The sequence below is a fragment of the Ahaetulla prasina genome, chromosome 4 (genome assembly GCF_028640845.1).
Source record: "Ahaetulla prasina isolate Xishuangbanna chromosome 4, ASM2864084v1, whole genome shotgun sequence".
Lineage (NCBI taxonomy): Eukaryota > Metazoa > Chordata > Lepidosauria > Squamata > Colubridae > Ahaetulla > Ahaetulla prasina.
This window is the reverse complement of record NC_080542.1, coordinates 23,578,882-23,604,156: the sequence shown is the minus strand read 5'-3', so window position 1 is coordinate 23,604,156 and position 25,275 is coordinate 23,578,882. Positions and strand designations below refer to the sequence as shown.

Genomic DNA, 25,275 nt, shown 5'->3' with positions numbered 1-25,275 from the left:
AGACAGGAAGCCAGGAGGCGCGCAGGCGAGCGGGAGATCCCCAATCAAGGCGTGTTGATCCCAGCCGGGGAGGCGGGTCTCGCTCTGCCCTTCCTCGCCCTGGATGTCGCAAGAAGCTGAGACCCCCTCGATCTCGGTTGCCCGCCCTTGCAAAGTAATCCCACCCCACCTTCCCTCCTGGGCACCTTTGCGCGTGGCGGAGGGGGCTCCCTTGCAAAGGGTGAGTGAATGAGCGAGTGAGTGATTGCGCGGGAGATTAAGGGAGGGGAAAACCGGGGTAAGGCTGGGGACGGGGATGGGACGGGGCCCTAACTTATAGGCGAGGGTTGCAGCCCACTATTAATTTAAGCAGGCTTCTTCCAACTTCCCAGCATCCTGCAGGTGAGGTGGGTTACAATGCCCTTCGTCCCCAGCCAACGTTGTATCCAGGGCAACAGGAGGGTGCCGGATAGAGGCGGGAAGCTCGCCTAGAACTGCTTGCCTTGAACGAACGTGTAGTTAGCACAACTGTTGAAGAGTCAATCATATTTTTGTAGACCCCAGACAGCTGCATTAAGCGTTTTTATGTAACCCGAGATATAAATTTGATTACTTAAGGAGGGGTGGGGGGGGGTAGGACCAAACTCAATTTTAGATTTTTAGAAACCAGGAGATTCTGAGTTCTAGTCCCACTTAAGGCACGGAAGCCGTTTGGGTGACTTTGGGCCATTCTCTGTCAGCCCAGCCCACAGGGTTGCTGTGGGGAAAATAGAAGGTAGAAGGATTATTGAGCATGTTTGTCTCGTCAAGTTATTTATAAAAATAATAAAGGTGGGATATAAATAAACAGAACCACTTAACAGATGAGTAACATCTTTATCATGCTATCAAAGATTTTGTTTCAGAAATTATTTTCTAAGATTTGTCCTTTACTCCAATGTCACTGAGTTGTTTATTTTGAAAGAAATGCATTCTACATCTCCTCAGAGGCGGTAAATCTGAGACCCAGAGCACCTTCTGAGTGGAATAGAAGCAAGCAAGGAAGAATTTGACAGGCCTTAAATTATACTGTATTTATTTTTACTGCATTGTCCTTTGAAATAGAAACTATGCCTCTATTTCTTTTAGAAATTATATGGTTGCGCAAAATTTCCCTGAAGTGTTTTGCTTGTCTATTATTAAAAAAACTCTTCTACTATTCCTCCAAATTCTGTGAATATTTAACCTGAAGAGAAAATTCTCATTTTGTTTTCAGTATCCCCTTTGGGCACATACCCTTGGCAACACAAACTCAGTATATTCCTTTAACCTCTGGGCCCATAACTTGCATTTTTTTTCTGGTAGGCTGTACAGTGCACTTCCCCCTTCTTCCTGATTGGATTTTTAAAAAAATGTTTTATTTTACATTAGTGAATTCTTCAAACCAGCTGGAGAAAGGGGTGTGTGTAAAATCTGTTTGAGTGACTCACAAGAGGGTGTTGGATCCTCTGGACTTTCCTTCATCCAAATTGCTATCTAGTTGGAGAAAGGTAGAAATGAAGAGAAGGTAACTTGGTTTCTCTGGAGCTCTGATTTGCCCAAGTAGGTACTTTTAGTGACAACCTTGCTTTTAACATAAGTCAAGGAATCTAACCTGTGGGGAGAGAAGCAAAAATTTGGGAAGACAGATGTTTGTAAGGAACAGCTGGGAGAAAGCAGGCTGGACATAGAGGTGGAATGGTTTGTGTAATGACGATAACAGGAAAGAGCTTATATTTTGTAATCGTAGCGTAAGAGGTTATTTTGTAATCGGACTTATATTTGCTGCAAAGGTAATCAAAAGCTTTCTATTCCTTTTTATTCTTTCTTTTTTCACATTTGCTTTTTTTTCCCTTCCTTTCTTTTTTTGCTACTTTTACTCTATATTAGTTTTAGTTTTTATGGTCTTTGTAAAACTTAATAAAATATATTGAAACCCCTCCTAAAGGGTGTGATCACTTTCCACTACTGAGAAAGGAAGATTTTTGTAGACAAGTTCGGAATGCAGTTGTGCAGGAAATTCATATTTTTTTAAGGATTGCAAAAAAGGGGGAAATGTTGCTCATTCTTCTCTATTCTCTTGAATTCTTTCTGAATTTTAGCATTCAGTGCTGCTGCTGCTACAACTGTGATTTACAGTGTGATCTTAAACTACTTGTGATGTATTTCTTTTTTTAGCTGCTCTCTCCTTTTCCACTTTCGTTCAGTTTATTCCTGAAACATGTTTCATCACGTCTGAGAAGTAAGATGTCTAAGGCAGATAGAAATGTTTCTTCTTAACACCCTTAAGTTGTCTTTTTCTATTTAATACGACAAGATCAGTGTTGGCAAAAGTGTGCTTCAAGCTAATAATTCAAAAAGCACATATGTCCCTTGCTAGTGTGCCTTTTTCCCTTTCCATATTATTACAGAATTTATTCCCTTGCTGATTCATTGCTGAAAACCATCCCAAGTGATTTCCAAGCAGGCAGAAGTATGTAAGAGGAGATGTTGTACTTTTGCAGGCCTGGAGATGAAGTGATAAAAAGAAGCATTGCTAGATTTCATTGTTGATCTGAGCCATCAGAAATGGGGTGTGTGTGTGGAGAGAGAACCAATCAGCACTTGAGTCTTGATTGATCTGTCTTAGTCTTGCCTCTCTCATAAAACAAGGTGGCAACAACTGGTTTACTTTGGTTCATTCCAAAAAGATGATGAGTCTTGATTAACATTTAGATAGCCGAGAGCTGTAGGCTACAGTGAGGATTGTCTCAGAAGAGGCCTCAGTTTGAATGAAGCTTTAAGTCACTTTGTCTAACTTACTTAGTTGGCCTTTATGACTAAGTAGGTAAATAATCACCATATCTCGCAGTGCAAATTAAATTAACCACACATTTTTGTTTTTACTTTGTAATGTTTTCTCACAAGTGCTAGGTCTGCTTATTTTGAATCAACTTAGTTGTGACAGAAATTGAACAACCAGTTTGTTGCCCAAGCCTGATGTTGTGGACTGAGAAAAAGATGGTTGGCCAAAAGTTACCCAACTGGCTTCTTTGGCTAAGGCGGAACTAGAACTCACAGTCCTCTGGTATTTAGCCTGGTGCTTTAATCACTAGACCAAACTGGTTCTCCAAGTTAACCACACATTTTGCTGAAAATACTGGTTTGGGCCAATATTGATTTTTAAATTTGTTATTAATTTCTTGTATCAAAATAATAAACCCTTTTCCCTGTCGTCAAGTTCTTATTCTTAGATGGTCTGATCAACCTGCTTTGCTTTTCTATATTGTGTAATTTATATGCAATCCAAGACCACTTCCTATTTCCTCCTTCATCCCTTCTTTCTCAAAAATCAAATGCAGAGGTGATGTCACTGCCCTGTGCTCCATATTTCCAATATTTCTCACTTTGATCCATGCAGATTAACTTAACTCTCTATTTCTTGCCAGCTACAATGTCACCTGATGAAATTGTCTACTTGGCGGTCCTTCTCATCTCTATACCTGTTGGTTTCCTCTTCAAGCAAGTTGGTAAGTATGAAACCTAAAGAAAGAAATGCTGCTAGGGACCTCATAAGAAATTCCCGGGCATTCATGTCAGAAAGCTTTGCCTTTAATTCCTTGAAGCACTTCTTGGTTTGAGCAACCAAGTTGTAAGAAATGCATCTCCAAAGGAACTCTGAGAAGATTGGATATGAGATGGAGTCAATCTTTTTAAATGGGAATGGTGAGAAATAACAATACATGGGATCTGCATATTACAGGTAATAGACTTATGACCGGTGGCTTAGCAACCGATCCAAGTTATGAGGAACCCTCCTCAGGAGTACTTATGATCAGGTTCCAAAATTCTGACAGCCACAGAGCTCCATTCCTTGGTCAAAGAACTGTTTGTTGGCCACTCAGAAGCTGACTCGCATTTAAAGCCTTTTGCAGCATTCCATGGCCACCCGGGACTGCATTTTATGACAATTTTGCTGAAAACTGAAATTTTCAGATTTCAGCAAAAAACATCCACAGCAAACAATGGGTTTCTTTTACAGCCATTGCATTCACTTAACAAATGCTGCAAAAAAGGTTGTAAAATCAGGTCAGTCATATAGGTGACCTGCTTTGCAACCATCCTGACTTATGACCCTAATGGGCAGATTCCATTACGATTGTACGTTGAGGAGTACATGTAGATACATTCCTGGCTATTTGCCATGATGCAAGAACCTTTTTGGATGAGGTGCGAAACATTTTTAAAGGAAAAACGAAGGAAGTCCAGTTGTCTTTGGGACAACCATGAGTTGGGAAATTGAGAATCTTCATAGGCAATTTTATAAGTTTTATTTGATGTAGCTTCTTAAAAACTGGAGCTGAATAGGTTTTACATCCAGGCAAGCAAATAAATATGCCTCAATGGAAAAATGTGTTCCTCTCTTTTTTTTAATAGGTTTAAAGACCAAAAAATATGGAGCAGCTGTTGTAGGACTTGCACTTATTCTGGTGACTTGCCAGATACACATCCTTCATTCCCTTATCACCATCCTGGGGACATGGCTTATTATCAATATCTCACCAAGGTAAAGTGACCTAACAACTATTGAGTGTGTGAGATGGTCTGACGGTTGTAAAGAAATGCTCTAAAAAGCAAGATGGGATTATACATTTCCCAATTTTCCTAAAATCTAACTTTTTCTCTCTCCTCTTCTCCCTCTCCTCCTCTGCCCTCTCCTCCCTCCCTCCCTCTGTGTGTGTGCGTAGGTAGGTAGGTAGGTAGGTAGGTTCAGGATTTTGGAGAAAGACCCACATCTCCTTAGATAATGATAAAGCTCTAGCTTCCTCATGATCATTTTAGCAAATGGGTTGAATAAGAAAGGGAAAAGAATGCAACCTCATTGCACTCCATTATCTTAAAGCAGTTGATGTCTCCATGTGGTGTTCACACAGCGGTTTCCTGATTTGTGTACCGTGATTGCACCAAGTTGACCAGATGTGCTGGTGTCCTTAGGTCTTTTAGGGCTCTCCATAGTGTCTCATCACAATTAACACAATCAGATTCCTTGTAGTCAGTGAAGCACTTGATATTTTGATATTCATGAGATTTTTCCATGATCTAGTGTAGATTTGCAAAATGGCTCCTTCGAAAGCCGTCAGGCACATGGTAATTCCAATCTGATGGTTGGTGCTATATGTTGTATAATTTTAAGCAGAATCTTGCTGATGTGAGGGATGACTGCAATCGTGCAATAATTGTAGCAATCTTTAGAATCATTCTTTTTCAGCAATGGAATGATTACTAAGAGTTTCCAATCCTGTGTCCACATGTTCGTTTCCCAAATTTTCCAGCACAGGTTTCTAATGTCGGTGTGTGGTGCAGATTTCAGTAATTCTGCAGGAATAGTGTCAACATCTGGAGTCTTATTGTTTGGCAGTTGGTTTATTGCTCACATGATTTCTTCCTCAAGACTGGCCGGTTCTGTTTCTACTTCACTTTCCTCATCATTCTGAGACTGGGCCTCTTTGCTACCTGCTTATAGCTATTCTGTATATTCTCACCATCTGTTCTTGATGCCTTTTTGGTCAGACAGTTCTTTCCCTCACTTGTTTTTAATTACGCCTTTACAAGCAATAAATGGTGCTTGGATCTTTTTAACTTGTATAAATACAGCTCCTTAGGTTTTGACTAATTCACACATTTTGCTAAAGCAATGATTTGCTTAATTGTGGTAGGTTATAATTTTTTGGTTTACATAAAACCAAACAAAGCATAACAAACAAAAGCATAGCAAACAAAACAATCAGCAGTGAAATCCACTTACCTTCGCTACCGGTTCGGGAACAGGAGTGCATAGGAGTGGCATGGGCTATGCGCATGCACCTCTTCTACACATGCGCAGAGGGTCAAAAATGGGACGTAATGATGTCCTGGCAGGTGGGCAGAGCCTCCCACCGCCGGCACTACTGGTTCGCGCGAGCCGGATAGACCTGGCCGGATTTCATCACTGCCTTTAATGCTTGAACTCAATCTTAATGTTAGGATTTCTGATTTCTAAAAGCTCTCTATACCTCAGGTGGGCAGGATCTAGTATTCAGTCCCCAGTGTTGTTCAAATAAAACTGGCTGAAACAGATCATGTAGTTTCCATTCGCCACATGATCTCAGCAGGTTGGCTGGGGAATTCTGGGAGTTGCAGTCCATACATCTTAAAAGTTGCCAAGGTTGAGAAACAATGGGTCAGATGTATGGTTAGTATATGTGGGACAGTCACGCAAAGATACCCATGTGTGCTTTTGAAACGGATGTAGAAAAGGGATTAATAATTGTAACCTCTTCTTTTTTTAAAACAACAACAACAACAATAGGACTTGTCATCACCTGACGCTGGGATGGACATTTTCCTACTTACTTTTTTTCCGCACAGTTACTTACTTCAACTATCCAGAGCCAACACCATTCACCAATGCTGTGCAACTTTTGCTCACTCTTAAGGTATCAGGTTATTTTCGGGATATTGAGAAGGAAGGGTGTTTAGCTTGAAGAGGAAGTAAGGTTCTTTTTTCTGGAATTTTTGTCTCCCAGCTGCTGAGCTTAGCCAATGAGGTACAAGAACTCATTCAGGCGAAGAAACAGGAAGTGACAACCTTCACCAAATCTCCAGTGATTGGTACAGTTCTCCAAAAACCGGGGTTGGTGGAGATACTGTGCTACAGTTACTGCTATGTGGGGCTTATGACAGGTAAAGTGAATGGCTAATAGAAAATGTCTACAGGTATAAACACCTGTGATGCATCTTCCCTTTGACAGCCTTATGGGTTTATGGGTATTTTAAAATGTTGGCATCTTCTCGCCATATGTATGAACATCAATAAAAAGAATATTGAGCTGAAGAGCTACTCATTATTGTTACAATTTCTTTTTAAAGGAAAAGGTAGTTAAGAGATCAGAGCAGGTTGAAAATTATAAAGCCCATTCCAGTTTTACCTTCTCATCTACTTCTCACATCAGCCACTTATTATTCTTGGTATTGTGCCTGGTCATTGGGTGTAAGTGTGGCCTCTTGTATTTTTTGCAGAAGTGTGTTTGAAACTACCTTGCTGATCAGACAAAAATAGCTATTCTTCCCTCTAGCCTACACACTTCACTTTTATAGCTTCTCCTTTTTTGTTTTGTGAGAATTTCATGAGAAATTGCCATATACTGCTGCTGCAAACATGAAGGCAGGAAATTATAGCAAAAAGTAAGATACCAGACATTATGTTTTTGTTGCCAGAATCTGCATGAAATCATAGAATTGTACAACTAGCAAATCCCTGTGTGCTTCCCAAATCACACACAACCTTAACCTGTCAAGTCTATCCAAAACAGAAGCCCTCAAAACATATTGCGTACCATCTCTCACAACTCTCCACTAAATTATAGGTAGTTCTCAAACTACAACTGTTCATTTAGTGATGGTTCAAAATTATAATGGCACTGAAAAAAGTTATGACTGGTCTTCACACTTAACGATCATGGCAGTGTTCCCATGGTCCCTTGATTAAAATTCAGGAGCTTGGCAATAGGCATGTATGAAGCACCCCAGGGTCATGTGATTCCTGTTTCAGACCTTCTCATTGGCTCATTGCTTTCACAAGCAAAGTCAATGGGGGAAGTTAGAGTTACTTAATGACCTTGTGTTTCACTTAATACATTCAGTGATTCGCAGCAAAAAATGGACATTAAATTGGGCATGACTCACTTAAGAACTGCCTTGCTTAGCAATGGAAATCCTGGTCCCATCATAAGTAGCTGGCTTTGGATTAAGGAAAATAATGTGAACACAACTAGAGGAAACCAGGTTACGGAAACAGTGTCTTAAGTAATTCAACTGTGTGTGAGACACTCTCTGGACTTGTTTTATTTTTCCTCAGGCATACTTCTCCCTCTGCTTGTTGATCTTAAAATTTCATTGTTTTCTGTTTTTGTATCTAGGCCCATTTTATCGCTATCGTACGTATCATGACTGGTTGAGCCAGATTGATCCCTCTATTATCCCTAGCTGGCGGCCGATGCTTTCCAGATCCAGAATGATCCCCATCTTTGGAATATTTTTCCTGGTTGTCTCCCACTTCTTCCCCCTTGACTACGTCCGAAGCAATGCCTTCTACGAGAGAGGACTCCCTTTCCGCCTCTTTTACATGGTGCCCATTTTCTTTGTCTTCCGTATGCGTTTCTATGTTGCCTGGCTTTGCGCCGAGTGCGCCTGCATTGCTGCCGCTTTTGGTGCCTATCCAGTCACTGCCAAATCTCGGTCAGGTGGAGGACCTACAGTGGAATATGAGCCTTTAAGTCGGTAAGTCAAGAACCTCTTCTTGGATCTGCCTTCTCTAAAATACTTCCACATAGCACTAATAACACTGAATTGTTACCACAGGCTTTATAAGAATAAGTGTTTTCCTTGGGCTACTTCTCACCATAAAAGCCACCACTAATTCATTAGATATAGTAGAGCTAAAATATTCCACCTTTTGCACTGATCTTTTTAGAGGCTTTATGTCCGCCTTTTCTTTATTTTTCATTGAAATGTACAAATTGGGCCTTTGTGTGTTTGAGTTCTGCAGATCAATTTTGGAGTCATGAGAAGTTCCTTCTTCAAATAAGAAGTGTGCTAATTCTAGCATGGAAACAGGATTTCCAAATTCTCTCCGGATGCTGATCCCTTTCTGGTTCATATGATTGTAACTGACTTACAACCCAGTTCTAATTCTTGCATGAAACTTAGCTGAAGTCCTTGTAGGACAGTGATGGTTTAGTTCCAAGCCCTTAGCTTGCCTGGTAATACTGCTTGTTCCAAAACTAAGGTACAGCCGCTATCCGAACTCCTTGAGAGAGATAGAAATGAAATGAAATAGCCCTGGTTGTTTCCAGTGTTTGAGTTTTGCTAAAAACTGCTTACAGATGCTATCTCCAATGTTGCACAGGACTAGCATAATTTGCTTTAGGTTAGTAAATTTACTTTTGGACCATACAAAAAGTAAAATGTAAGTCCTGATGCCAAATATGTACAGGTAGTCCTTGACATATAACAGTTCATTTAGTGACCATTCAAAGTTATAACTGCACTGAAAAAAGTGACGTGATCCTTTTTCACAGTTACAACCTTTGTAGTATTCCCATGATCATGTGATCAAAAGTCAGGTGTGTGACAACTGGTTCATACTTATGATCATTGCTGTGTCTCGAGGTCATGTGATCACCTTTTGAATAAAAGCAAAGTCATTGGGGAAGCCAGATTCATTTAACAACCAGGTTACTAACTTATCAGCTGCAGTGATTCATTTAACAAATATGACAAGTAAGGTACTAAAATGGGGCAAAACTCACTTTAACAAATCTTTCCCTTACAACAGAAATTTCGGGCTCAATTGTAAGTCAAAGACCACCTGTATAGATAACCCCCACAGTCACATTACCACATTTCAGGCACATGGCAACTTGTTTGCACTTACAAATGCCCCATGAAAAATGAAGGCTCCTGCATTGGGTAGAGAGTTGGACTGGAAGACCTTCAAGGTCCCTAAAAGCTCTGTGATTCTAAATAGCTGAGTATAAACTTACAGATTTTTGTTGTGTGTGTGTCTATATCATTTTGCCTTCCAAACCACAAGGTGTTCAAAACATGGTGGGGTTGCCTCATTCTTGAACCCAGTAGGTGGAGCGCTGCATTAGTCTCTGATAGTCCCAATCAGAATTAATTTGTTTGAAAAGATACTGCGAGATTCCTTCTGTTAATAAACTAATCGACATTTTTAAGGTCAGCCCAGGGGTGGGCTCCTGGGGGTTCGGCAGGGCTTGGGCGCTCCACTAGCCAAGGATTGTCAGAATTCGGCGAACCCCCAAATGCTATCCCTGATGGCCATGTCCACCTTGCCCCTCCCAGGAGTCTCCACATGGCCCATTCATCATTCCAGGTAAGTGCAGGGGCCACACAGAGGGTCTGGGAGGGCAAAAAACAGGCCTACCAGAGGTTCTGGTAGTCCAGAAACAGGACTGTTTCTGGCCTCTGGAGGGCCTCTGGAACCCGTGGGAAGCTGTTTTCACCTTCCCGGAGGCTCAAGGAAAGCCTCCAGAGCCTGGGGAGGGTGAAAAATGCCCCCCCCCCTTGTCATGGTGGAGGCAGCTGACTAGGCCATGGGCACACCCACCCAGCAACAGGGCAGCGAACCCGTTGCTAAAGGATCTGAAACCCACCCCTGGGTCAGCCCCATACAAAAAACATTTTTAGAACAGTTCTGGACATTAAAAATGCATGAAGGAATTGATTTTTCTCTTCTCTTGCAAACAGATCAGCCGACGGGGAAGCCTCCAATGTTGCCTATGATTATGAGACAATCAAAAACATTGATCCACATGGAACAGATTTTTGTGTCAAAGTAAAGGATGGCATGCGCTATTGGAACATGACTGTCCAGTGGTGGTTGGCACAATACATCTACAAAAGTGCACCATTCCACTCCTATGTCATGAGGTGCGGCAAGCGACATCAGGTTCAAATAAAGTGCTATTCAGGGCAAGAAATTAGTCTTTGAGGATGAAATGATAGGCGAGTGCTAGTCAACCTGATCCCTACCGCCCACTAGTGGGCATTCCAGCTTTCATGGTGGGCGGTAGGGGTTTTGTCCGATACTGAAGCACTTTCCCTTTTTTTAATTTAATTGACTTTTTAAAGAAAAATCATAGCATTATTTAAAAACAATTTCAGTAGGTTTTCATAAAATTCCCTGGGACAATTTAAATTTCTGAAAATATACTATTTGTATCGCCTGCACATAAGTTTATTTCACGTTATGTAAGTGAAACTAAATGGCGCTATAATGCAACCACAAACAAAAGAGCCTCGTCCCATAATAGCTCACGCATCTCCCCCCGAACCGGTGGGCGGTTAGAAAATTTTACTATTAACAGAGATATAAAAGTAGGCGGTAGGTATAAAAAGGTTGACTACCCCTGTGATAGGCTGATGAACTGGGAGGCATGAGGTCAATTGGGCTGGCATGAGAGTAAGTTGTAGATATCATGTTATGGGACAAGGATTCTAGGACAGGAAGTGCTTGTTTTGAAGGCTGAGGGTGAACACTAGGCAGATTTTGGATGAGATGAAGTAGTGACCTGCCATCAAAGAAAGAGTAAGTCAGAAAAACTAAGTGATTTATGAAAATCTACGCTCTTGAGGTAAACCCTACAGGATTATGAGACTGATTGAGGCTATATGGATTATGAGGCTGATTGGGGCTCACCTAGATGGCTACACTACCCATCCAGGTGAGATGGGTAGTATGGACCGTTAATACATTTTAAAAAATCATTGTTTCCCATCTCTGTGTACTCTAGAGCAGGGGTCTCCAGCCTTGGCAACTTTAAGCCTGGAGGACTTCAACTCCCAGAATACCCTAGCGAGCAAAGCTGGCTGGGGAATTCTGGGAGTTGAAATCCTCCAGGCTTAAAGTTGCCAAGGTTGGAGACCTCTGCTCTAGAGCAGTGCTCTCCAACCTTTGCAGCTTGGCGGCCCAGTGGAGGGGGGAGAGGGAAACTCAGCCACGCAAGCGGTGGGTCGGCACACACGCACGCACACGCATGCATGCTCAGCTCAATTTGCACAAGTTGAACTGCAGATGAACGACTACCCACCACTTGTTCGGCCTGCTTGCAAATAGGCCATGGCCCAGTAGTGGCCCGCTGCCCGAGTATTGGGGACCCCTGCTCTAGAGATGCTAGGTTTCAGCTCCCATTGTTCTCAAGCCAGCATAGTTTGACTTGGATCTTGAAGTCCAACACTGTAGGTTGTGAAAGACTGAGCAAAATTTAACAAGAGCCATGAGTTGGGAATGATCGGGGGATATGAGGAGTTTTGGGATAGGTGGGTGCTTGGATTGGTTTGAGGGGATGAATACAGGACTGATCAGACTCTTTTTTTTTAGGAGTGCATGGACAATGCTTATATCGGCCTACTGGCATGGGATCCACCCCGGGTACTACATCAGCTTCCTTACCATCCCACTCTGCCTAGCAGCTGAGGGGGCCATGGAGAGTGGATTCTTGAAGCACCTCTCCCCATCTGGGCGTCTTTGGGGTGACTGGATACAGTGGTTCCTGAAGATGAGGGCCTATGACTACATGTGTATGGGTTTTGTGTTGCTTACCTTTGAGGATACCATTCGCTATTGGAGCTCAGTCTATTACTGCATCCATGTGGGAGCTGTGTTTTTCTTCCTGCTGGGAACAGTGATGGGGGCCCAGAGGAAATGGAGCTCCCCAAAAGATAAACAGGGTGCTCCACAGAATCCCAAGCAACAGGAATGAGAGGGCAAAGGTGATGTTGCCATATACCCACAGCAAGGAACGCTATCATAGGCCCCGGAGGCTAAGGGAACAAATAAGACTCAGTGTAAGTCTAGTTTCGATATATGTCATGACTGTAGGTGGGGATTGAAGGAAGTAATCCAAGATGGAACTTGGAAATCTCTACTTTTGGTCTGCTTTGTGACAAGGTGATTTAGAAATCCTAAAAATATTGCCACCTAGGCTATTCTACTCAACACCAGGGGCTTCTGAGAAAAGGAAATTTCTCCACATCTTAACTTCTAACTCAGTGTTTCTCAGTCTCAGAAATTTTAAGATCTATGGACTTCAACCCACATGCTCACTGGGGAATTCTGGGAGTTGAAGTCCATCCATCTTAAAGCTGTTGAAGCTGAAAAATACTGTTCTGACCTAAAGTTTAGAAATCTTCTGGCTCCTCTATTATAGTCTTGTTTTTATTTTCATTTATTTTTCTCAGCCATTTTATAGGATAGGGCAGTGATGGCGAACCTTTTAGACACTGAGTGCCCAAATTGTGCGCACACACACACACACACACACACCCAAACTGAAAGCTGCATGCATATGTGTGTGCACGGATATCTGGCCGGCGGGAGGCAGGGCATCCCGGCACTGGCAGCTCAGAAAGAGGTCAGATCTTTTTCTTTCGTGAGCTTCTTTTTCATCGTTTGCAGGGTAACAGAAGCTCACGAAAGAAACACCACGGAGATCTGACCTGGGATGATGGCACATGTGCCAGCAGAGAGGGCTCTGCATGCCACGTCTGGCACGTGTGCCATTGGCTCGCCATCACGGAGATAGGGTAAAGGAATTACACCCTACTGGCTGTTATGGAACTCCAGCCAAATATAATAATTTTATAGGCAATGGAATATATGCTATAACTGCATAGCATCTGGAGGATCACACATTCTCTGTCCTTCAACCAGTAGGATTTTTAGTTCTGTAATATGCATTCTATAACGAACTGATCCCCAACTTTCACTGTCATTTTTGTTTTCTTTAAATGTCATAGTAGCCTTGAAAATATCTGCATATATAATGAGATTTCTTGAAAAAGTAAATTTGGGACTTGGTCCTTGGGTAGATAAGAGGTGAGGCTGTCATATTTGAGCTGCAAAAATCAGGATGGTCATTAGAAGACAGCTTCCATCCAATGATCATCCAGATTTGGGCAACTCAGATTTGGTAATTATATAGAAATGCTAAGATTTAACAAAAAAAGCTCCATCCAAATGTTATTGATCACTTGTACAGAGACATGTGCAAAAATGTATTAGGTCTCACAAAATCTTGAATCAGTGACCCTGTTGCTCACAGAGGTGAGATTCTGGAATATAAGAAGATTTTTACAGGGCTGGAACCTGTAAACTTACACAAAAGTGACGGAAACACAAAGATTAGTTTGCTAATATAGAGGTACAGGTGGGGCTGGTGAACTAGTAAAGAAATCAGAAGTTGCACAAAAAGACTGCCATATTTAAGTATGTTACTGTTAAATATAAGGAACAAATGCATGTTTGATTTTTTTTAGCCATGATATTTGGGGCTGAAATTTTTTAAAAACTTTTTAGGGCATATAGGGCTGTGTCTTATGGAACCTAAAATGTGTACACTGAGTATAAAAATGTGGATTTTAGTTTACAAAACATAAACAAATATATTAGCTACCAGAAAAATGATTGCTCAGGTAATACGTTTATATCTTAAGGAAAACTATACATGAACCTGCTTGTGTTTGCATTATTTTTGGTCCAAACTAGTATTTTATTGGAAGGTACTTGGAAAATAAAATTCTTGTTTCTTAAAAAAAAGAAAGAAAGAAACACACAAACGCATTAGTTTTTTGCATAGTTACATCTTGCTGGTGCTGAACAAAGCAACAGAAAATACACATTGAATTCGACAAGTCTCCTGCCCCTTACTACAAGGAGCTGGATTTCAAGTGTCTTCTTCCCAAAGAGCTAACCATCTTCTGAACGCTGAAACAATCTTAAACGTCTATACCAGTTATATAGTCTCTTTCTACTATCACACTTCCCTGACTTATTCAGTAAATTGACCCTATAACCAATATGCACTGCAATTTTTGTCTTGCTCAAACCAAATCCACCCCACTGAGATCTTGCGTCCTTCTCAGCTCAGCCTTCCTTTTCCTGAAAGCCGGCAGAAGCCAGCAGAACTACTCCTTCACCAAGCTGAATTCATCTCGTGTTCTCCATCTTGCTGGTTATAGGGCAGTGATGGTTAACCTTTTTGGTGCCGGGTGCCCAAAGCATGTGTGTGCAAATGCACGTGCATGTGCCTGAACCCCCCAAAATACAATGTGAGCGCCCCGCCTGTGCATGTGCCCTCCCCCCCGCTTTATTTTCGGCCTGGAAAGCCACCTGCAGCCTCTACCCACGCACCCCAAAGACCAGCTGGCCGGTGGGAGGCGTGGATGCATGTGCGGTGGAGTTGGGCTGGGGTGATGGCTGGCTTGCCTGCAGAGAGGCCTCTGCATGCCACCTGTGGCGTGTGTTCCATAGGTTCACCATCACAGTTACAGGGTGATCCCATCAGGATATTTTGAAGGACATTTAATGCTTTTCTTATCAAAGCTTCTGGGCTGCTTAACACATAATCCCCATATCCCAATAATATATAAACCTGCACTCAATTGTGTGAGTGGCACAGAAAACAGAAAGAAAGCTTTCTTTCTTTCTTTGTATATTTGTAAGAGGAAATGGCTAGATTGATAGTGTACACCACATAACAATGATTTCCAAAAAGTTCTACTTCAAACACTTTTTCATGCCTTCATTCCTGAAGCTGCTTATACTTTTCAAAACAAACATATTAAAGTGATTTTTTTATATTTGTATGGTTTTGCAACTATACACACTTCCCTGGGTACAGCATTGAAGTATTGTTCCTAAAACAATCGTCTTACTTGTACCTCCTACTCACTATCAGAGTGTATAAAATCAATGGAATGATACAGCTGGATAATCTGCAGCCATGGAAAAATTTGAAAAGGCAGTTTTTTGCTGCTTTAATTTGGGAGTGGCCGATGACAAAAAATCTCTAGCATTTTCTTTTTCCCAGCAAGATTCCTCCAGTGTCAACACTGATCTTGAATTATGCTCTCCGTAGAAAGAATACATGACAAACTACTTCTGAAACTAAAATCCTACGGCATCTCTGAACCCCTTCATAATTGGATAACTGGATTCCTGTCAAACAGGCAACAAGTGATCAAAATAGACAGCACCCTATCAAATCCTGCACCTGTTAATAATGGTGTCCCCCAAGGCAGCATTCTAGGACCAATACTCTTCATATTATACATAATTGACCTTTGTGATCATACAAGTAACTGCGTTCTCTTCGCCGATGATGTTAAATTATTTAATGCTACCAACAATACTGCTACCCTTCAAAAAGACCTTGACTTTGTGTTGGAATGGTCAAAAAATTGGCAACTCCAAATCTTAATCAACAAATGCTCTTACACATTGGCAAAAAGAATCAGAACACAAAATACAACCTAAGTGCACATGACCTTGTAAATGACCCTCACTCTGTCAAGGACCTTGGAATACTCGTATCAAATGATCTGAGTGCCAAAGCCCACTGTAACAACATTGCCAAAAAGGCATTAAGAGTTGTAAACCAAATCTTGCATAGCTTCTCCGGTAAGACTACACTACTAACCAGAGTATATAAAACATTTGCTAGACCAATTCTTGAATACAGGTCATCTGTCTGGAACCCACAGTGCATATCGGTCATTAATATAATTGAGCACGTCCAGAAATATTTCACAAGAAGAGTCCTCCACTCCTGCTCGTAACAAAATACCTTATGCCACCAAACTTGAAATTCTGGGTTTAGAAAATTTAGAACTATGCCGCCTTCAGTATGACTTGAGCATAACTCATAAAATCATCTGCTACAATGTCTTTCCTGTCAATGACTACTTCAGCTTTAACCACAACAATACAGGAACAAACAATAGGTACAAACTTAAAATGAACCACTCCAATTTCGATTGCAGAAAATATGACTTCAGTAACAGAGTTGTTAATGCCTGGAATGCACTACCAGACTCTGTGGTTTTATCCCAAAATCCCAAAAACTTTAACCTAAAACTGTCTACTGTTGACTTGGGCATGCATAAGAGCACCAGTGTTCCTGTCCTAATGTTCCCTTTAATTGTATTCATTTTATGTACTCAATTCATGCTTATACTTATATATATATATTATTTAATATGTACTTGACAAAATAAATAAATAAATCCTAGGAACTGATTGTTCTCTGGTTTTGATTAATTGTGAAACGCTCTTTTGCACGCAGGATTGTAGAGCAATTTTTTAGTAACCTGTGGAAACATGTTCCATTTGGATATCTGAATTCTGCTAAGTGCATATGACCTTGTAGATATCCCTCACTCTGTCAAGGACCATGGAGTATTCGTATCAAATGATCTGAGGGGCCAAAGCCAACTGTAACAACATTGTCAAAAAGGCATTAAGAGTTGTAAACTTAATCTTGCATAGATTCTTCTCTGGTAAGATTACACTACTAACCAGAGCATACAAAACATTTGCTAGACCAATTCTCAAATACAGCTCATCTGTCTGGAACCCACACTGCATATCGGTCATTAATATAATTGAGCACGTCCAGAAATATTTCACAAGAAGAGTCCTCCACTCCTGCTCGTAACAAAATACCTTATGCCACCAAACTTGAAATTCTGGGTTTAGAAAATTTAGAACTATGCCGCCTTCAGTATGACTTGAGCATAACTCATAAAATCATCTGCTACAATGTCTTTCCTGTCAATGACTACTTCAGCTTTAACCACAACAATACAGGAACAAACAATAGGTACAAACTTAAAATGAACCACTCCAATTTCGATTGCAGAAAATATGACTTCAGTAACAGAGTTGTTAATGCCTGGAATGCACTACCAGACTCTGTGGTTTTATCCCAAAATCCCAAAAACTTTAACCTAAAACTGTCTACTGTTGACTTGGGCATGCATAAGAGCACCAGTGTTCCTGTCCTAATGTTCCCTTTAATTGTATTCATTTTATGTACTCAATTCATGCTTATACTTATATATATATATTATTTAATATGTACTTGACAAAATAAATAAATAAATCCTAGGAACTGATTGTTCTCTGGTTTTGATTAATTGTGAAACGCTCTTTTGCACGCAGGATTGTAGAGCAATTTTTTAGTAACCTGTGGAAACATGTTCCATTTGGATATCTGAATTCTGTTACGTGGAAATGTCCTAGAATGTCCAAATTGCAGTCACAGGAAGCCTTTGATTTATGGCCAAAGGGCAGGGCAGCCTGTTCTCCTTCCTCAGTGCTATCTCTAGAGGAAGCAAAGTAGATCACTCCATCCCTTAGCCTCTCCACAGGTTGTGTGCCTCCATTCTGGAAGTGGGTACCATTTTAGAGTGGCCAAAATTCAGAGCAGCCACTCCCAAATTGGCACCAACTTTTGGGATGGAGTCCCCACACTGCCTCCACTGTGTAAGAAGGCTGCACAGTGCAGTGGCTATTCCAACAGATCTATAGTAAAGATACATGACTGGTAGGGAGGAGGATGTGAGACCCATTGGGATGGAAGCAGGTTTCAAGGGATCCCAAGGACAGGAAGTTGGGCAAGGGGTACCTTGGGACGGGGTAGAATTTGGAAGGCCTGGGCAGCCAAGTGTGAGTTGGGGAGTGGGCCTGGTCCTGTGGTAGGGATTTTAGGGATGGGATTCCTTAAATGAGGCAGTCACATGGATGCCTTGTTTAATGACCATCACAATTTATGACCATAATGGGCAGGCTCCATTATGGTTGTAAGTCAAGGACTATCTGTAATAGGCAGGCTCCACTGTATTTGTAAGTTGAGGACTACCTGTAACGGGAAAGCTCCATTACATTCGTAAGTCGAGGACTACTTGGACATGTAGAGATGGATAACAATTTAGATCTGCGATTCTTAACCTGTGGTCTACAGACCCCTGAGGGGCCACGGTCTTACAGAGGATCCATAAAGGCTTGGAGAAAATGCTATGATTTAAATCTTAAATCTTGGTGATCTGTGGCTATAGTCATGGCCATTAAAGATATTTAAAGGGGATCAGTAGTGAAGAAAAGGCTGAGAATCACTGCTTTAGATCAGGGATCTCCAACCTGGGTCCCTTTAAGACTTGTGGACTTCAACTTCCAGAGTCCCTCAGCCAGCAAAGCTGGCTGAGGAACTCTGGCAGTTGAAGTCCACAAGTCTTAAAGGGACCAAAGTTGGAGACCCCTGCTTTAGATGACAGGGATCAAAACCCAGATGGGGAGATGATGGGGACTGAGTGGGCTAGATGCTGAAGCAGCATGGACGAGATCAAGACACAAACATGGCTGAGGTCAGGATCTTAAATAATGCCTAAATCAGGGTTACACCACTCCCAGGATTATCTAACCAGATATCATGCACACACTGGGACACGGTATCAAAGCTAGACTCGGGTTCAAAGTTGCTGCTTCCTTCTTCAGCTCTTGCTATCCTCCCTGTCCATATTTGTGAAATAAGAACAAGCCAGAGTGCTTCGTACTCTGCACTGGATAATATTAATTCTGATGGTAATTCTTCATGACTGCCAACAACCACATGACACCAGGACAACCTGCACAGCCATTTGTATTGCCACATGTTGCCTGACACAAAATGTAGAGGAGACAAAGATTTGTGTTGCTTGGAGCAGAAATGCAGGCTGAGCACCCCACCCCACCTGGAGCTATCAAGGTAGCACCCATGCTGTTGTCAAAAGAATGTCTCCACATATTCAGCTGCAAAAGTGACCAGAATTTCACCCCTCAGAGACTTACTTTACAGTCCCTGAAAGATAAAATGTAAAAATATTTTATCAGTCATCACACAGTTCTGACAAGATGCATTTATCACATTTATGCAGCAAGAAATATACAAGCATGTCCATTTGATGATTTATTCATGGCACTTTAAGGACTGATGGTACCATGAAGAAATTAATGCTAACCTCTGGGATATTTCTCTGTAGGAGAAGATACCTGTTTACTACCCAATTTACTTTTCACCTTGTATGCAATGTTTGCTATCCAGTAGGTGTACCCAGTGGGCACCTCCATACAGTGCAGTATTTCTAGAAGGTTCAATTGGTGGTTGTTTGTTTTAATTCAAGGAATTGGAAGCAGGGGAACATTTGTCCGTTCACAAACTATAAAAAACTTGGGTGGCCTTGAGAAAGAGCATTCTGCTTATGACAAGTTCTAAACTCCTTAGTAAAACTGCATCAAAGTCTTCAGAAGTTGTGGGTGCTTCATCATCGGAGGTTTTTAAGAAAGACTGGACAATCACTTGTCTGAAATGGCATAGGATCTCCTGCTTGAAGAGGGAGCTGGACTAGAAGACCTCCAAGGTCCCTTCCAGTCTATTTTGATTGATTGACTGATTTCTGTCAAAAGTTACTGTATATAGAAGTTAGCTGGTCAGGGCTGTGAAAATACAGGATACCTCTATATTGGCAACACCAAATGCTACCTAAGCATTGTTCTTCTGCTGAAAGTTAAATATGGCAATTGATTTATTTACATTTTGGCAAAGGGAGAGGCCATCCATCTCTGTTTACAGGCTGTACATTCTAACAACTGTTCACAATTACATCAGTAACTTTGTGACTGTAAAGCAGTGGTGAAATTCATTTTTATTTACTTTTTTTTTCTGTGGGCGTGGTATGGCTTAGTGGGCATGGCAGGGGAAGGATACTGCAAAATCTCCATTCCCACCCCACTCCTGGGGAAGGATATTGCAAAATCTCCATTCCCACCCCACTCCTGGGGAAGGATATTGCAAAATCTCCATTCCCACCCCACTCTGGGACCAGCCAGAGGTGGTATTTGCCGGTTCTCTGAACTACTCAAAATTTCCATTACTGGTTCTCCAGAACCTGCTGGATTTCACTCCTGCTGTAAAGGTCTTTAAAGGCTTTAAGATTTTAAGCACAGTAGTGGATTCATTATATATTTATATATATATATTTATTAATTTTATTAACCGGACTTGAAATCCTGGCTGTAGAAAATTTAGAACTACGCCGCCTTCGACATGACCTGAGTTTAACTCATAGAATCATCTATTACAATGTCCTTCCTGTCGAAGACTACTTCAGCTTCATTTGCAACAATACATGAGCACACAATAGATTTAAGCTTAATGTTAACCGCTCCAATCTTTTTTTTTTTTTTTTTTTTTTTTTTCCAAAAAGTTTTTATTGGTCAAAAAAGGTTTATACAAATACATATCAGGTATGGTAAATTTTCATTTTTCTTATACAAGATAAGAATTTTACTCAAAATTTTAAACACATACAACAGCCATATGGCAAGCAGGTGATACGAAGTAGCTAAGTTTATCAATCTTACATACGCAATAAAGAAGGGTCAAGAATAATCAGAATATCATACAAAGGAGAGTAAGGAAAACCAACACAATACCAAATATCATTGTCACTTCCTAGTTTTGGATCTCAGAACTCTGGGTTCAGCCTGACCCAACTCCAGGGCCGCAACAGCGGCAGCTGCTTCCTTCTTCAGCTCTTGCTATCCTCCCTGTCCATATTTGTGAAATAAGAACAAGCCAGAGTGCTTCGTACTCTGCACTGGATAATATTAATTCTGATGGTAATTCTTCATGACTGCCAACAACCACATGACACCAGGACAACCTGCACAGCCATTTGTATTGCCACATGTTGCCTGACACAAAATGTAGAGGAGACAAAGATTTGTGTTGCTTGGAGCAGAAATGCAGGCTGAGCACCCCACCCCACCTGGAGCTATCAAGGTAGCACCCATGCTGTTGTCAAAAGAATGTCTCCACATATTCAGCTGCAAAAGTGACCAGAATTTCACCCCTCAGAGACTTACTTTACAGTCCCTGAAAGATAAAATGTAAAAATATTTTATCAGTCATCACACAGTTCTGACAAGATGCATTTATCACATTTATGCAGCAAGAAATATACAAGCATGTCCATTTGATGATTTATTCATGGCACTTTAAGGACTGATGGTACCATGAAGAAATTAATGCTAACCTCTGGGATATTTCTCTGTAGGAGAAGATACCTGTTTACTACCCAATTTACTTTTCACCTTGTATGCAATGTTTGCTATCCAGTAGGTGTACCCAGTGGGCACCTCCATACAGTGCAGTATTTCTAGAAGGTTCAATTGGTGGTTGTTTGTTTTAATTCAAGGAATTGGAAGCAGGGGAACATTTGTCCGTTCACAAACTATAAAAAACTTGGGTGGCCTTGAGAAAGAGCATTCTGCTTATGACAAGTTCTAAACTCCTTAGTAAAACTGCATCAAAGTCTTCAGAAGTTGTGGGTGCTTCATCATCGGAGGTTTTTAAGAAAGACTGGACAATCACTTGTCTGAAATGGCATAGGATCTCCTGCTTGAAGAGGGAGCTGGACTAGAAGACCTCCAAGGTCCCTTCCAGTCTATTTTGATTGATTGACTGATTTCTGTCAAAAGTTACTGTATATAGAAGTTAGCTGGTCAGGGCTGTGAAAATACAGGATACCTCTATATTGGCAACACCAAATGCTACCTAAGCATTGTTCTTCTGCTGAAAGTTAAATATGGCAATTGATTTATTTACATTTTGGCAAAGGGAGAGGCCATCCATCTCTGTTTACAGGCTGTACATTCTAACAACTGTTCACAATTACATCAGTAACTTTGTGACTGTAAAGCAGTGGTGAAATTCATTTTTATTTACTTTTTTTTTCTGTGGGCGTGGTATGGCTTAGTGGGCATGGCAGGGGAAGGATACTGCAAAATCTCCATTCCCACCCCACTCCTGGGGAAGGATATTGCAAAATCTCCATTCCCACCCCACTCCTGGGGGAAGGATATTGCAAAATCTCCATTCCCACCCCACTCCTGGGGAAGGATATTGCAAAATCTCCATTCCCACCCCACTCTGGGACCAGCCAGAGGTGGTATTTGCCGGTTCTCTGAACTACTCAAAATTTCCATTACTGGTTCTCCAGAACCTGCTGGATTTCACTCCTGCTGTAAAGGTCTTTAAAGGCTTTAAGATTTTAAGCACAGTAGTGGATTCATTATATATTTATATATATATATTTATTAATTTTATTAACCGGACTTGAAATCCTGGCTGTAGAAAATTTAGAACTACGCCGCCTTCGACATGACCTGAGTTTAACTCATAGAATCATCTATTACAATGTCCTTCCTGTCGAAGACTACTTCAGCTTCATTTGCAACAATACATGAGCACACAATAGATTTAAGCTTAATGTTAACCGCTCCAATCTTGATTGCAGAAAATATGACTTCAGTAACAGAGTTGTTAATGCCTGGAATACACTATCTGACTCTGTGGTCTCTTCCCAAAATCCCCAAAGCTTCAAGCAAAAACTGTCTACTATTGACCTCACCGCATTCCTAAGAGGTCTGTAAGGGGCGTGCATAAGAGCACCAGCGTGCCTACCGTTCCTGTCATATTGTTTCCTTTCATTATATCCAATTAATATAGTTATTACATACTCATACTTATATATATGCTTATATATTGTATAATTTCATGCTTATGCTTATATATACTGTATGACAAAATAAATGAATAAATAAAAATAAATAAAATTGTTGCCAGCCTGAAAGGTGATGAATAAACAAGGACCACCTTTACATGAAAGGCATTACTGAACCAGAACAATTCACCCCAGGGATTTTAATCTTCTTCCTCTTTACATGGACATACTGCTTCAACATGAATGTGCATTTGCGCAATGGCTTAAATAGTTTACAAAAAATATTTTTAAAGTGTTGAAAAATAAATCAGCAAACATGAAGAAGGGACAGAGTGCTAAAATTGTGCTTCTAAGAAAGTCAGGGATACACAACACGATGTGTTTGTTTTTAATCAGTACAGTATGTACAAGAACATTTTATCTGGAATACCGCCTATGTGTTTCAATGTCAGTATGTCTCCAAGGTGATTTTTTCTTCAAAAGGCAACTGGACTGTTTTTTTCCTTGATGAGGAAGAAGAAAATGTTTCGCTTCTCATCCAAGAAGCTTCATCAGTTCTGATGACTGGGGGGATTGAAGAATAGGAACTGACAATCGAGACTGGATGGTGAGGGAATGGAAGGCTAGATTCTGACAGGATGGTGGAAAGGGGTTGGAAGGATTGCATTTCTTTGCAGTCATCTTGCCATTAGCATGCTCTTTGAGAGCTGTTGAAGCAGAGGTGAGTTTCAGCAGGTTCTGATCAGTTCTGGAGAACGAGTAGCAGAAATTTTGAGTAGTTCGGAGAACTGGTAGTAAAAATTCTGACTGGCCCTGCCCTCATCTATTCTCTGCCTCCCAAGTCCCCAAGTCCCAGCTGATCGGGAGGAAATGGAGATTTTGCAATATCCTCCCCACAGGAGTGAGGTGGGAAAGGAGATTTTACAGTATCCTTCCCCTCCATGCCATGCCACACCCACCAAGCCACACCCACAGAACTGGTAGTAAAAAAATTTGAAACCCACCACTGTGTTGAAGCTTCTTTGGGGGTTTATCTGTGCCCTCAGGATCACCTGAATCAGGGTGCAATTAGTTGTGGAATCTTCTTGGAACTTCTGCAAGGGGTGTTGTGGATCGGAGATAGGGGATGTCTTATTTCCCTTTTTATGTAAGTGGGGGGCGTTCAGTTCTCACACAGATAGGATTCTTTTACCCCTCTTTCAAACCAGTGGCCCCACTATCCAAAATATGGACTTTCTAACATAAATAGAAAGTTCATACAAACATTTAGATAGACATAGATAGAAAGTCTATACAAACAAGCACTTTGGCACAAATTAACAAATATATTTTAAAAATTAAACATATTAGTATGCGTCAGACTAGATAAGAAGAAGAAGCCGCTCCCCCAAAGAAACAGACAGCGATTTTGCCTGCTACTCTATCAAATCTCTATATCAAAGTATATCAAATATATCAAATCTCTATAGTCTCTACTCAAAACCCCAAAATCTTCAACCAAAAACTGTCTACTATTGACCTCACCCCATTCCTAAAAGGACTATAAGGGGCGTGCATAAGAGCAAAGTGCCTGTCCTATTGTTCCCTTCATTATATCAAATTATAAAATTATATCAAATTATATATAAATCAAATTATATATAGTTGTTGCATACTTTTACTTATATATACTTTTTTTTCTCTCATGATGGGTTATTGTTTATGTTGATGATTGTATATACTGTTGTGACAAAATGAAATTTAAAAAAAATCACTCAAACTGCTCAAGGAACTGCTGATCCAGTTCTACAGAGGAATTATTGAGTCTGTCATCTGCACCTCTATAACTGTCTGGTTTGGTTCTGCAACCCAACAAGACAAACACAGACTTCAGAGGATAATTAGAACTGCAGAAAAAACAATTGTTACCAACCTGCCTTCCATTGAGGATCTGTATATTGCACGAGTCAAAAAGAAGGCTGTGAAAATATTTACAGACCCATTGCATCCTGGACATAAACTGTTTCAGCTCCTACCCTCAAAACAACACTTTAGGACACTGCACACTAGAACAACTAGACACAAGAACAGTTTCTTCCCGAACGCCATCATTCTGCTAAACAAATAATTCCCTCAACACTAGCAAACTATTTACTAGTCTGCACGACTATTAATCTTCTCATTATTCCCACCACCCATCTCTTTCCACGTATGACTGTAACTTTGTTGATTGTATCCTTACGATTTATATTGATATTGTTTCCTGATTGCTTATTTGTACCCTATGACTATCATTAAGTGTTGTACCTTAGAATTCTTGATGAACGTATCTTTTCTTTTATGTACACTGAGAGCATATGCACCACGACAAAT

At 40.9% G+C, this 25,275-nt stretch overlaps 2 protein-coding genes across 5 annotated transcripts in view; one reads left to right on the top strand and one right to left on the bottom strand.

Moving 5' to 3' along the window:
* TSEN34 (tRNA splicing endonuclease subunit 34) overlaps positions 1-25,229 on the bottom strand; it is a 34,622-nt gene extending 9,393 nt beyond the window's left edge. The window contains exon 1 of one of the 2 annotated variants that reach the window (XM_058180764.1): positions 25,210-25,229. Coding sequence is in view for 1 of the 2 variants with exons in the window: in XM_058180759.1 (XP_058036742.1) it covers positions 1,449-1,482 (34 nt within the window). In the remaining variant the exon portion in view is untranslated. Of the gene's footprint in view, positions 1-1,448; positions 1,498-25,209 lie in introns of those variants that run through there. The other variant, XM_058180759.1, reaches the window with a different exon arrangement.
* On the top strand, positions 16-16,608 carry LOC131197110 (lysophospholipid acyltransferase 7-like). 3 transcript variants are annotated; one of them, XM_058180757.1, is made up of 8 exons: positions 16-154; positions 3,426-3,506; positions 4,414-4,543; positions 6,326-6,452; positions 6,543-6,699; positions 7,935-8,295; positions 10,288-10,470; positions 11,921-16,608. In XM_058180757.1, exons 2-8 carry the CDS (start codon positions 3,431-3,433, stop codon positions 12,300-12,302), a joined length of 1,416 nt encoding a protein of 471 aa, XP_058036740.1. In that variant the 5' UTR covers positions 16-154; positions 3,426-3,430; the 3' UTR covers positions 12,303-16,608. The 3 variants fall into 3 exon arrangements, with proteins under 3 accessions (XP_058036740.1, XP_058036738.1, XP_058036739.1); XM_058180755.1 differs by having other exon boundaries at positions 81-220; XM_058180756.1 differs by lacking the exon at positions 16-154 and adding an exon at positions 1,497-1,560.
* Positions 25,230-25,275: the final 46 nt, after the last annotated feature.